General features: G+C 42.0%; 4 protein-coding genes across 4 annotated transcripts in view; 2 read left to right on the top strand and 2 right to left on the bottom strand.

Annotated features, from left to right (window-relative positions):
- Positions 1-1,366, bottom strand: part of LOC308105092 (erythroid membrane-associated protein) — a gene marked incomplete at its 3' end in the record, with an annotated part of 5,428 nt that extends 4,062 nt beyond the window's left edge. Inside the window, exons 1-3 of the mRNA XM_080455724.1 lie at positions 1,295-1,366; positions 1,041-1,139; positions 716-823 (exon numbers count right to left, since the gene is read on the bottom strand). Of these exons, the coding sequence (XP_080311850.1) occupies positions 716-823; positions 1,041-1,139; positions 1,295-1,357 (270 nt within the window). The 5' untranslated portion in view covers positions 1,358-1,366. The remainder of the gene's footprint in view (positions 1-715; positions 824-1,040; positions 1,140-1,294) is intronic.
- Positions 1,367-5,082: 3,716 nt separating this feature from the next.
- On the top strand, positions 5,083-8,863 carry LOC308105579 (uncharacterized protein). The gene is made up of 9 exons (XM_080456402.1): positions 5,083-5,272; positions 5,792-5,899; positions 6,920-6,995; positions 7,105-7,261; positions 7,890-7,935; positions 8,083-8,141; positions 8,272-8,307; positions 8,409-8,461; positions 8,577-8,863. Exons 1-9 carry the CDS (start codon positions 5,236-5,238, stop codon positions 8,761-8,763), a joined length of 759 nt encoding a protein of 252 aa, XP_080312528.1. The 5' UTR covers positions 5,083-5,235; the 3' UTR covers positions 8,764-8,863.
- Positions 8,864-8,865: 2 nt separating this feature from the next.
- On the top strand, positions 8,866-10,834 carry LOC308105581 (uncharacterized protein). The gene is made up of 6 exons (XM_080456404.1): positions 8,866-9,504; positions 9,712-9,777; positions 9,866-9,925; positions 10,139-10,224; positions 10,551-10,645; positions 10,735-10,834. Exons 1-6 carry the CDS (start codon positions 9,502-9,504, stop codon positions 10,767-10,769), a joined length of 345 nt encoding a protein of 114 aa, XP_080312530.1. The 5' UTR covers positions 8,866-9,501; the 3' UTR covers positions 10,770-10,834.
- Positions 10,835-10,892: 58 nt separating this feature from the next.
- On the bottom strand, positions 10,893-13,626 carry LOC308105580 (histone H3.3A). Its single transcript, XM_080456403.1, has 4 exons — positions 13,509-13,626; positions 12,225-12,362; positions 11,708-11,861; positions 10,893-11,594 (listed from the first exon to the last, which is right to left on the bottom strand). Exons 2-4 carry the CDS (start codon positions 12,350-12,352, stop codon positions 11,466-11,468), a joined length of 411 nt encoding a protein of 136 aa, XP_080312529.1. The 5' UTR covers positions 12,353-12,362; positions 13,509-13,626; the 3' UTR covers positions 10,893-11,465.
- Positions 13,627-13,836: the final 210 nt, after the last annotated feature.

The following is a 13,836-nucleotide window of genomic DNA, read 5'->3' on the forward strand; positions in this document are numbered from 1 at the left end:
TGCTTAGACAACACATTTAAATTTTTCTTACTGCCTTATTAGTCCCGCGGGGGAAATTCAGTTTTCAGCTTCACCCAGCTGAATGCTGATCAGATGTTATGATGAGCGTTGGGGGGGAACCGTTAGGAGTTAAGTATGTTGTTCAGGGACACTTTGACACATGGAAAGGGGGGGGGGGCTTCTAATTACCAGACGGCCTCTCAACCCACTAAGATACGGCCGCGTCGACCTCGTGTCAATACACAGTAAAATCCTAGTGTTAACTTATCCATTTGTAACTGAGTTTTGTAACTAAATGATTTAAATTAACATTGACGATTTGACTGTGTGTAGACACCATGGGTTTGTATTGAACGTTACAGTTCATTTTTAATGCAGTGCGGTATGGCTGGTACTCTCTAGCACTGCAGACCCATACATTTAATGTTATGTTTGTTTTTCCATACAGTGATAGGGCTGGTACCTGTATTATTTTCTCTAGCACTGCAGAACATTACATTGAATGTTATGTTTGTCTTTCCTACGCAGTGATAGGGTTGGCTGGTACTTGTATTCTTTTCTCTAGCACTGCAGACCCATGCATTGAATGTTATGTTCATTTTCTGCATGCAGCGATAGGGTTGGTAACTGTATTCTTCTCTCTAGCACTGCAGTGCAGACCATACATTGAATGTTATGTTTTATTTTTCCCCATGCAGTGATATAGGGTTGGTACCTGTATTCTTTTCTCTAGCACTGCAGCCCATTCCACTATGAAGTCCCGACACACACTGGGAGACCATGTATCCTCACTGGTCCAGATATGGCAGAGGACATTTGACCTCTATGATGATAGAGGGGCATTGGTCAAAAGGGAGAGAGAAAGAGAGACACATATAAATAAATTTTATATATATAATTAGATAATTAATAAATGGGACGAGAGAGAGATTAAGAGAGAGAGAGAGAGAGAGAGAGAGAGAGAGAGAGAGAGAGAGAGAGAGAGAGAGAGAGAGAGAGAGAGAGAGAGAGAGCGAGAGAGAGAGAGAGAGAGAGATTACCTGGCACAGTTTGTTGAGTTCTCGGGCCAGTTCCATTATGAATAACTGACTCTCTACTAAGGACTGTTTCTTCTCATGCCTCACTTTCTTACGAGACTCCTGGAACAAAGTAATATAAAATATTCATTGCTTGAACTTCGTGTTCATATTGTTTGAAAGTTTGGACTTCTGTAGTCGTCCTCTGAGGGTGGGTAAAGGGGCAGGAACTGCACATTACAAAGTGGTGAATTGACTGCAGCCGGGATTTTGTATACCTTGAGACGGATCTTAAGCTTTTTAGCTGGCTCTACGAGGAACTGCAGGCAGTCCTTCATCATGTTGATGGCTGGGGAGAGAGAGGGAGAGAGAGAGAGCAATGTAAATGCGGGTTTCCCATGCCAATAAAGCCCCTTTGGATTGAATAGAGGAAGAGAGAGCGAGAGAGAGAGAGAGAGAGAGAGCAATACTCTGAGATACAGTAATGAAAAGCTTTAGTACGCTGGCACCCGTTCTGACAGAGCTGGACCCAAACTGCAGCTGACTGGACTCCTTATAGTACACCCAAATCGATGAGAGGGCAGAAAACAGTAATTTATGAGAGGTGGCAAAATGTGTGTGTGCGTGTGTGTGTGCGTGTGTGCGTGTGCGCGCGTGTGCGTATGTGCGTATGTGTGTGTGTGTGTGTGTGTGTGTGCGTGCGTGCGTGCGTGCGTGCGTGCGTGCGTGCGTGCGTGCGTGCGTGCGTGCGTGCGTGCGTGCGTGCGTGCGTGCGTGCGTGCGTGCGTGCGTGCGTGCGTGCGTGCGTGCGTGTGTGTGTGTGTGTGTGAGAGAGGGGGGGGGGGACTCCGAGAGAGAGACAGAGCAAGAGCACTGCGGAACTTTTATCACTACTCTGCAATGAAATCACACAGAGGAATCATTAAGGCTGAACACTGACTTGAGCTGAGGAGGAGGAGGTAAAGTGGAAGCATGCCATAGTTCAAAAGAGAGAGGTTTAAACCCATGCCCTCCTGAGACAAGAGAAATGTGACGTATGGACTTCCACCACACACACACACACACACACACACACACACACACACGCACGCACGCACGCGCACGCACGCACACACACGCACACACACGCGCACGCACGCGCGCGCACGCACGCACGCACACACACACACACACACACACACACACACACACACACACACACACACACACACACACACACACACACACACACACACACACACACACACACATACTCGCACACACGCACGCACGCACACGCACACGCACACGCACGCACGCACACGCACACATACGCACACACACACACACACACACACGCGCATTTGCTCTTAGTGTTTGGGCCAATTAACACACATCGTGATCATGGCCTTGAACTTGGAGACTTAATTCCAAGGAGATCTGAGGCAGCAGCCCAGAGCACATTGTTGTTGATTCAGCAGCCCACCCCTGTACAGTACTTTGATGTGTGGTACAGTACAATGGATTTTCTGCTCTCTCTCTCTCTCTCTCTCTCCCTGTGTGTGTGTGCGTGTGTGTGTGTGTGTGTGTGTGTGTGTGTGTGTGTGTGTGTGTGTGTGTGTGTGTGTGTGTGTGTGTGTGTGTGTGTGTGTGTGTGTGTGTGTGTGTGTGTGTGTGTGTGTGTGTGTGTGTGAGAGAGAGAGAGAGAGAGAGAGAGAGAGAGTGTGTGTGTGCGTGTGTGTGTGCGCAAGTGACTTCTAAAGGAGACAAGAGCAAAAGGTTGAGGAGTTTGAGGACTTTGGCAAAGAGAATAAATACTGCCAGTGGACTTTGGACTGGCAGGTGTCAAATGTACCCATTAAAAGTCAACACTGTCAGTTTAAATGCCGTTGAACAGTTGTGGGAACTCAATACAAAATGTCAGAGAGTCCACTTAATTTCAATTAATCATATTGCTATTATGAATATCCACATACCTTGAATCTATTGAAGCTCACATAGGCTAAAAGGACAGATCTGCACATTCAACCCTACACTATATAGGCTAAACGCACAAACTGATGTCTGGGGACAGCAATAAATCCTATTCCTCTTGTCTAGAAGCTACCACTACTACTAAAACACATTGAGAACATCATGTGTAGTTAAACCAGAAAGCGCGTTATGATCAAAACAATGATGGGATTAACTCTGGGTTGCCCCACACGAGCAGCTAGAGAGAGAGTGAAGGGTCATGCCCTGTGCCAAATCTCCCAATGAACCTGTGTTGAAGACAGATGGGGTTTATTTTTACGACAATGCAAAGCATAACAATATATAACAGAATCTAAATACCTTCTCTAAACGGTTGTGTTTACATGTTGCCTATGATGTATGAGACTCATTTCTGAAAGAACTGTTGGAGAAGTGGTGTAGTCTACAGATTAGGCTGGAGAAAATCCGGGATTAGGGAGTTCTTGTATAGGCTACTGTACACAACGCAGATAGTGTGAGTCTACATTATAGGCGAAAACAAGAGCCTTTTGCAAATCAATATCACATCTGTTCATTTAGTGGGTATGGGAGAAAATGTATATTTTAAACCCTCCGCAGTTCATCCTGCTGTGTAAACACTAAATGATATCCTGCATGCAATTTTTTATAGTGTGTAGACTCTACTGCATGCTGTAAATAATGACTATAGACAGAGCATGCACAATTATTATTAACAATTATCAAGAAGAAAAAACAACATTTTCCAAAGCCAACACCAACCAACACACATCCACTTCAAAGTAGGCTATATAGCACAAAGTTTACCAAGAAGATTCAGTTCATTCATTGAATTATTATTAGTGAAGTCCAAGTTATTTTTTGTTGTCTTACCTTGTTGCAAAAACAGATATCCTTTCTGCAAAGCACTTTGAGTGTTCTATAGGTCTTTTTACGCAGGTTATGTATTGGTAAATGACTCCTTCTTCAGCATCCCTGGTGCACAGCCTTCATCCACTGTACTGCAGAGTGCGCGCTCTGTCAGCGTTGCCAGATTGTGTGAGAGAAATAAGCAACCAGGTCTGTGAAAACAAGCCCAAAGAAGCGACTGGACTACGGCTACAAGCTCACGTCGCGACGAGTTGTGACTGTGAGCTTGTAGATCTGCTATTATTTTTATTTTTTTAAAGAGGTAGTTTTGGAATATTTTTAAAACATTTTAATAACACAAATCTTGTATGGGGTGGGGGGGGGGGGTCACAAAATATTTTCAGATAGGGGGGTCTGCGGACAAATACATTTTAATCTGGAGGTACTTGCCAGTTCCAAAAATCCACTGGTTTAACAATAACAACATTAGGAAACAAGGCCAAATAAGCAGCTACACTTTAGAAACAAGCCCAAAAAACTGCAACCCGCTGCAGTTTTTTTTTTAGCTTGTTTCTAAAGTGTAGTTGCTTATTTGGAACCACCAATGTTTACAAGCAACTTTACAGAAAAACAAGCCCAAAGTCGCTTATAATAAGCGGACATGGCAACACTACTCTGTATGGACGCTGCCCAGCAGCCCGAGCCCGACGCCACTGTGTTCGGGTGTTTCCGTGGGGCTGCAGTTGAAGAGCACTCCAGCAGAGGTCACCAGAGCCCACTATTTAACTCATTTCTGTCTCTACCTCTATTGTATTTACTCGGATCGCTGAACAAATATGGAAACACAGTAGACAAACATATAGATAGAGAGACAGTGGTGGAAGAAGTACTCAGATAAAACTAGTAACTTAAGTTTTCAAATAAACGTAGTGGAGTAAAAGTACAATATTTGCCCCATGAGATGTAGTGGAGTAGAAGTAAAAGTATTGCAAATTGGAAATACTCCAGTAAAGTAAAAAGTAACTCACAATTGTACTCAAGTAAGTACAGTACTTGAGTAAATGCACTTAGTTACTTTCCACCACTGCATAGATACATTACATTTTGATAGGCCCTTATTGGTAGACATAAGGCTATTGGGTTTTCATTTACTGGTCAGGCGGCTCTGATATGAAGGAGAGCTGCAAAATAACAGCAACACTGGCTGATGCACCAACGTTGTCTCTGTGTAAACAGGCTGCTACACCATGTAAAGTGTCCCGGTATGTTAAATGGTTATTGATATAATATTATACACGGAAGTGTTGAGTCTGTGACGCGGCGGTGAAGTAGGTGCGTCTCCACCATAGAGTTATGATTATATATATCGGTCTCCACTCCTCCAGCAACCGATCTGAATATGGCACCCAAAGAACCACTACTACAGACTCTCAAAGGTAAATACAAATACAAAGAATCACTTGTCTTGCTATATGGGATAATGCTTACTATTATTAGAGAAATGGACGGCATCATGCCGTCCAATTCCACATCTCTAATAAGTGTAAGCATTATCCCATAGCAAGACACATCTCTAATAATTGCATTATCCCTAGCAAGACGCATTTCAAATAATTGTAAGCAATACAGCATCTCTCTGTCGTTTGATCATCGGACACGACTTGATCAGACATTATGCTCTGATCATCATTGTATAGCGATGTTAATTAGGCTATTGTCATTTTTAATTGTATCTTCTGAAGATAATTGTATCACCGACAGAATACAATCAGTATCAATCACACATTAGTATAAATCAATGATCTAATGGTTTGCATGGCAAGTGGATGCTACCGTATATATTTGAACATTTCGATATCCCTCACACTGACCGCCCAGTATGGCTGATTGATTGATTGATTAGCAGCATACGTATTGTATTGCAATAATGGGAGCAAATTAACTGTTTCCCCCAGTATGTATCCTGCACCTGCAGTCAGACGGGGAGATTGTGACAGATACCAACCCTCACCTTGCCTCCTGCTGTGAGCTGATTGAGCTCATCTTGAGGAAAGGCATCAATCGTAAGTAATAATAACATTAAAAAAATATATATATATATATTTGTATATAGCACCTTTCATGACATCAAATAAAGCCCAAAGTGCTTTACATAAAAAATATCAACAAAAGGAAAATGCAAACAAAAAGAAAATGCAAACAAAAGAAAAATAACACATTATTAAACAAGATTAAAATCATTAAGATCAAAAACATGATCAAGAACAAATTAAAAGGAAACAATACAAGAAATAGCAAGAACAAAAAAATTATGGAATCAACTAAAAGCAAGAGTGAAAAGGTGGGTCTTTCTTGAGCTTGCTTTTAAAGCTAACAATGGTCTCTAAGTCAAGCCAAGTATAAGCTATATATTGGCATGGCAAGTAGGCTGCAACTGTCACACTCTTGTCTTGATGTAGTCTTACTCTGAGTCCAACCCAATTAGGTGTATGTGTGTGTCAGTGTTGCCATGTCTGCTTATTATAAGCGACTTTGGGCTTTTTTTCTGTAAAGTTGCTTGTAAATGTTGGTGGTTGCGGGTTGTGTTTTTTTGGCATGTTTCTAAAGTGTAGACTTGCTTATTTGGGCTGGTTCACTAATGTTGTTTAAACCAGTGGTTCTCAAACATTTTCATTACGAGGACCCCCAAATTAATATGTAACTGCCCACATGACCCCTCATATGCAAATATTTTGTCCCAGAGACACCCATATCAGATTTGTGTTGTTAAAATGTTTCAATTGTTTCAAGATCTTTTTGAAAATAGCAGATCTACAAGCTCACAACACGATGCGACGCGTTGTGAGCTTGTAGATCGGCTATCTTCAAATAGCCGATGCATATAGCAGGGTTTAAAGTGCTCATGTGGCCTAGTCGCTTGTTTTCATAAACCTGGTTGCGTATTTCTCTTGCGAAATCTGGCAACACTGGGGTGTGTGTGTGTGTGTGTGTGTGTGTGTGTGTGTGTGTGTGTGTGTGTGTGTGTGTGTGTGTGTGTGTGTGTGTGTGTGTGTGTGTGTGTGTGTGTGTGTTTGTGTTCTCAGAACCTGTTCTGAGTCTGGTATACAGAGACTACTGGCAGTGTTTTGAACAGCTTCCACAACAGGACACCTGTGGCAGGTAACACATGATATAGTTTTAACAGGCAAACAGCCTCAAGATATTGAACATGATACAGAAGAACAATAGTGCAACAGTGTAATCAGTAATCTTGTTGATGTTTGCATAGTGTGTGTGCAGTGTCCCTGGCAGTGGAGAAGTCAAAAGCGTGTAGGAAGCTCCTAACAGCCCAGGGCAGGGGTCGGTACCTGCTCAGGCTGGCTCTCAGCCGCAAGGTTCTGCAGCAGTTCATCACACACCTTCTGCACACACAAAGAATATTAGAGGTATCTGCCCTTTTAAAATATTCTTAATTTTTCGGTTTATGCACAATACAATTTCATGCTGCTCTAATTAAGTGATTTTGTTTTGTTTTGTTAAAATAAGTGTTAAATAGGTGTATATTCTGATGGTACTCATTGATAGAGTGTTTGTACAGTCTCCCCATTTCTCCAGCTCTTTAGTAAACAGAAAATGCATTTTCAGGTCGGGATACCTATGTTATCCAATCAGGATAGAGAACTTGCACAGAATACAAATTAAGCAAGTGAAATTGTAAGTGATGACACAAAGAAATGAGCAGACAAAATTGGAACTGGAACACTATCAAATTGAAGCTGATAAATGGGTACTCTTTCCTGATTGGCTAAAATTGGCAACCCACCTGAACGTTTATGTTCTGTTTATTAAAGAGATGGAGAGACGGTGAGACCCCTGTTACTACTGAACAAACACTATCATAGAGTCTATAGCAATGAGACCTATCAGAATAGAATAGAAAACTTTTTGTTTTAACCAAAACATTATGATGAAGAACGGATATGTTGCCCCTTAACTAAACCAATAATAATAACTTACGTTAAGAATAAACCTAGTCAAAATAATAACTGTGCTTATTGTGTTGCTGTTTTCCAGTGGTACAGCCCTGCTATCTCAATCCTTAGGAATGTGGAATTTTTGGGTGAGGCTTTTTACCTTATCAGATTGTTTTCGCCTTTTAACAACTGCTTAAGCCACGTTGAGGAAATTATTTTCATCACATCCCCAAATGGCCACAATATGGTCAATATTGTCCAATGCGCTTGATGAAATGTCCTTCCTGTTCCAGAACCTTTCATGTCCCTGCTGCTGGTTCTCTCACAGATGGAGTTCAAACTGGACATGGAGGTTAGCTCAAATTCTTCCGACACGCATTCATAATATGCTACAGTGGCACAGAAACACAATACATTTGCGCTAAACATACACTAATAGGCATTTCACTCTGCCAATAAATACCTCTTTTCTCTCTACACAGACTTGCAGTTTTCTGGACGAGAGTTGGCTCCTACCAGTAAGACTTATGGATCTTGTTGCTATGCTGTAACAGTTTTATTATGTTTTTAGTGCCAAACATAAGTATTTTACGAGATGAAGTTCTACTTGTGTACCCAGGTGTGTGAGATGTATGAAGCAGTACCTTGTCGGGAGTTAGGCATGGTGTTAAGGTTAGCATAACACCACTCCACAGTTATATATACAGTATACCTGTATACTACACATATCCATATATTCTACCCTTTCTGCATCATCTGTCTCTCTCTCTCTCTCTCTCTCTATCAGGTATCTCAGTGGACGTGTGTTTGTCTTAGACCTGTTGCCTGGTAGCCAGGCTCAGGTAGACAAATTCATCTGTCCTGGTGATGTTATCGACGAGATCAATGGAATCTCCCTGCGGAATTCGAGGAATGGACAGGCAAGTGAGATCAATACTTGTCCTGTAGGAAGTCTGAGACCAAGTGTAAGATAAAATATGAAAAACAGTTAAGTGTTTTCTGAGACCAAGAAAAGAAGAGTGCTCTAAATTACAATACTGACTGATATACATGTATACTGTGTGTGTGTGTATATATATACAGTATACACATATACGCTATATACTGTATTTATGCACACACTGATAGCCATACAACTCTCATAACAAAGTTGCCGTTGCCTGACAGCAATGTGGTACGAGCAAAGTTTGAATAAACATTTACAGTGCACATCTTTTGAGGATTTTCTTCACACAGAAACTGCCATTTCTTGTCATTATCCAGGCTGGCTCGGTTCTCTCTCAGCTAAAGGGACGTCCTCTGTCCATACGTGTGCTGCGGTGGAGGGACAGGGACGGAGGTGTTTATATGCCTCTCATTAAACACCTACGCGCTCTGAGAGTGGAGAACCCCACTCTCAAGCTTGGCCCATGTTCCTCTGATCAGACAGACGATGCCAACCGGCGGTCATCTCCGTCGCAGTGTCTCAAAGAGGGGAGGCAAGTCGGTTACCACCACCTATTTAACTTCATTCAATTCAATTAAAATCTCACGGACAACTATTTGATAAAATGTCCCTGTTATATATATATAATCATCACACATGAATGTTGAGACACATTTAAACTTATATTCTCTATGTTATTTTACATCTATGTAAGACACTGACTGAACCAACTCTCTCCGACAGGATTGTGTACATCGTGCAGTATCTGGGAAAGACAAACATTGGAATGGTACATATTCATGTGTACATCATATTTAAACTTTAATTGTGTTCTTACATAAGAAGTTACTTCAACTATTGTTGGAAGTAATTTGTAGTTATGTTGTGTATCAAATCAGATGTTGCCCTTATTATTCTTTGTCATTGTGTTTGTGAGAGTAATACTAAGGAAGAGAGAACTATAGGCATACTGATTAGTTATCAACTCTTTTCTCAGTTTGGAGGCAAGGAGGTGCTGCAGTGTGCAATACCACAAGTCTTGCAGCAGAAACTGCCCAGCAAGGTTAGGTAGTAATCCCAACAGGATATATGAATATGAATCATAGTGGACTTTTGGACAATAAAATCTTATACTGTAATTTGTCCTGCAGGAGGTGCTCTTGGACATGAAGGAAACACACTTGACATGCACAGAGAAGAACACTAAGCTGGTGAGTGCAAAAACATGACATACATACTGTATGTCTTTTTAATGACCTGGAAAGTGACTGATTGGACCCCCAGTTTCTATTTCTGGGCAATGGTACTTCAGAGACCATGTGTGAACTGTCCATTGGTAGAAAAAAGGCAACATAATTATACTGTCATGTCAATATTATGATTTGCGTTGTCTGACTGTTTGACTAATGTGTACATTTCCACAGGAGTTATTCCAGCATCACTACCCAGAAATCTCCTGTGTAGGGAGGTACACCCAGCCAGACTTCACCATATTGGCATTCTGTGTGGCGTGAGTGTCTTATGTGCTGCAAACACAGAAATCTCTAAGACCGGTCTACATTTAACATGTTGGTAATCAAGAATATTGAGAACACAGAAAATGTGAATTGTGTACAACAGATAAACACTGTATGAATAACTTACGCTAATCATTTTTGCAAACGACAATGCCGATTTCGCAATGCAATCATATAGTATCTAGAATTAATCTACACGTCTGCTGTACCCCTCCTCCAAGAAGGCATATTGGCATTTGGCAGTGATGCAATCCCAAAGGCCCATTTTCATTGGTCACATCCAGATGTCAACTGAGCATGTGATTGGCTATGTTCACAGAGACTGCCCAGAAACACATCAGTCAACAGGGTTCTACTGTGTTGTCCTAAAAGCAAGCACTGTGAAGGACTGCGAAGAGATTATCTGCCGTATTGGTGAGGATTACAATGTAGACAGCTCAAATAATATTGTACATTTGATGATTTTTTCACTTACATTTGTTTTTATTCTTATATTCTTACAGCTACTGGTTTCAAACATACAGAGTGGTTTGTATGACACGGACTCAATACACATAAGCTGTGTGACACTTTGATTCCTGTATAAAGATAAATCCTATACACTAAATGAGTGTCATGTGTAGTGGTGTTGTAACGATGGTCACATTTATCACAGGACAAATTGTATTCTTAAAGACTTTTAATAGAAAGACATGTGACAACACTTCATAAATAGTATTAAATGTAGCTGCCAAGATTTTTATGTTGGAAAAATAACATGTCAAAAGCGGTCCAGAAAATACAAGGGGGGCTGTCATGCACCTTGCTGTTGTGTATGGTGTGACTTTAAACACTACACCCTGACACACACACTACAGTACAGAAACCTGTTGTGCAATACATGCTGGCATACTGCAGAGGGTAGAAATGTATGAAGGACCGTGCCCCCATGGAAGATGTGAAGAATTCAGCCATTATACACCAATTCTTGGATTCAAGGGAACAAAATCCAGCCACGCCATTGCCTTGTTGAAAACGTAACAGTTGGCGACCCACTCAAACATTCTGTTGCACCTTTGACTAACCAAATCTGAATTCAGGTTTGTGGAATGACTGATCCATTTGTCTCAATCTAAAATACAATACAAAAACCAAAAAAAGAAACTTTTAAAAAACCCAAAGAAATTAAATGTCCACAAAATCGCTAAGTACGATAAATAGGATTATTTGTCTTGCTGATACGGTCACAAGCCGTCTAGGCCCTCTCCCCCCTTATCCTACGAGCCAGCTGGATGTCTTTGGGCATGATGGTGACACGCTTTGCATGGATGGCACACAGGTTGGTGTCCTCGAACAGTCCCACCAGGTATGCCTCGCTGGCCTCCTGTTAAGGGGTTAAAAAAAATGACATTAGCTTATTTTACAAGGCAAACTGAGGTCCTGTGTAGTAAAGCTAAAGTTACCGTTTACACAGAAACAAATTGGAACTGCAATCACCTGAAGGGCTCCAATGGCAGCACTCTGGAAGCGCAGATCTGTCTTGAAGTCCTGGGCAATTTCTCTCACCAGGCGCTGGAACGGCAGCTTGCGAATCAGCAACTCTGTAGACTTCTGGTAACGACGAATCTCCCTCAGAGCCACAGTTCCTGGCCTGAAAACGTCAACATTGTATCACTTACTTTTGAGCATAACTTCCAAGCATCACCAAGATTGGCTGTACAATGAAACCTCACAGTTCAGAGAATCACATAATGTTACGTCTCGTGTTCAACTTGCTTAATGTAAATCACTCTGGATTAACCCATTAAAACCAGGAAAGCATCTGTGTCAGTTTAGATTTTTGCGTTGGCCATTCAAAAATAGCAGATATACAAGCTCAATGCTATTTTTTAAATAACTACTGATTTAGAAGGCATTTCTAGAATTGGCCTCAGGTCTTAAAGGGTAAAGAGCATGATCTGCTAAATTGTAAATAGTCACTGGCTGCAATAACAAAACAAAAAAAAGTACATACCTATAACGATGGGGCTTCTTCACTCCTCCGGTGGAGGGTGCACTCTTCCTGGCAGCCTTGGTGGCGAGCTGCTTCCTGGGCGCCTTTCCTCCAGTGGACTTACGGGCGGTCTGCTTGGTACGGGCCATCTCTCAGCAGCTACAAAATAGTAATAAAAAACATTGAATGACATCAGTCGGATTTGGCAAGCCTAGGTTACAATCGCTGCTGATTAAGCTCGTTTTGATCTATTATCCATGTGACAACGGTGTGTTGCTTAACCACTTAAAACCCCAACATCAGTATTGCGGGATCAGATCAGATGCAGATCGACAAGCTCACAATACGACGCGTCCCGCCGTTGTGAGCTTGTCGATCGGCTATTTTCTGCAAAAGCTTTCCCTACAATAACAGAAAACCGAAGAGACACCAGTATTGACCCCTGAGGGACTCCGATAACGCACATGGGGTTTAAGTGGTTAAGCTGACTACTTGGAACGGACATTGCCCTCATTGTCGGCAAGCGACAAAAAAAAAATACACTTAGCACGTTAGCCTCCTAGCATCCCCTCCCCCAGCTGGGAGGTTCCACCAACACAACCCGCCTTCCTTCCATCCAGCACCATTAAAACCGCTACAAACAAATTCATTTGAATCTCTACCAAGGCGGGTTTTCTCTCAAGTTTCAAGGTTAAACCCACGCTCGTGGATGATGTTTACATAACACGCAATGTTATGACACGGGGGGTTTATTCATACTCAAGTCGCTCGGCCAAAGAAAATGACGTAACCTGGTTTAAAATAAATAAATAAAAATGCCTCCATAAGAGAGAGAGAGGGCAGCGACGGTCTCAGCGGCCAGCGTTGCTTTGCCGACGACATCGCCATTATTCACTCTAATGACTCACTCTCCCCCCCACAGCCAGCCAGGCGACACGGCGTACATTTAATACCAACGTGTGGGTTTCTTAAGACCATAATGTTATGTTTCTATACATACATCTATGCAATTCACAGTCATGGTTTGGTTTATCTTGCGTTTTCCTTTATGTTTGTCTTAATCGTATGCCGATGTTACAGAGTTTTTTTATTTTATTACCGCCGACCAAATGGTTAGGTTGGTGGAATGAAGATTCCATTGTTCTATTTTTAGCTAACGGCTACAGCTAGCCGACACAAGTCGCGTCCACGACCCGAAGAAAACACACAAAACCCACGAATAAAAACCATTACATGTTACCCAGAACAAGACTGGAAACCGCTCTCGCTTTTATCTCAACAAACAAACCGAACGGGAATACGTACCTTTTTGTTAACTGATGTTATTAAACGAGTTCAGACGTCAATACGGCGGCTCACAACACGGCGACGGACGATGATGTGTTTGACGAGAGAGGGGGATGTGTGCGACTATTAATACTCATCGTGACGTCACGCGGGGACGCCTTCTCGTTGGTTCCTCTCGCTGTCACTCATTGAAGCGTTGCCATGTCTGGTTATTATAAGCGACATTGGGCTTGTTTTTTTTTGGGGGGGGGGGCTTGCTTCCTAGTGTTGTTTAATCTAGTGGTTCTCCTAACATTTTCATGTCAAGGACCCCAAAATTAATATGTATCACTGTATCTAAAAAAAT

Source organism: Gymnoscopelus braueri (assembly GCF_963280865.1).
Source record: "Gymnoscopelus braueri genome assembly, chromosome: 17".
NCBI lineage: Eukaryota > Metazoa > Chordata > Actinopteri > Myctophiformes > Myctophidae > Gymnoscopelus > Gymnoscopelus braueri.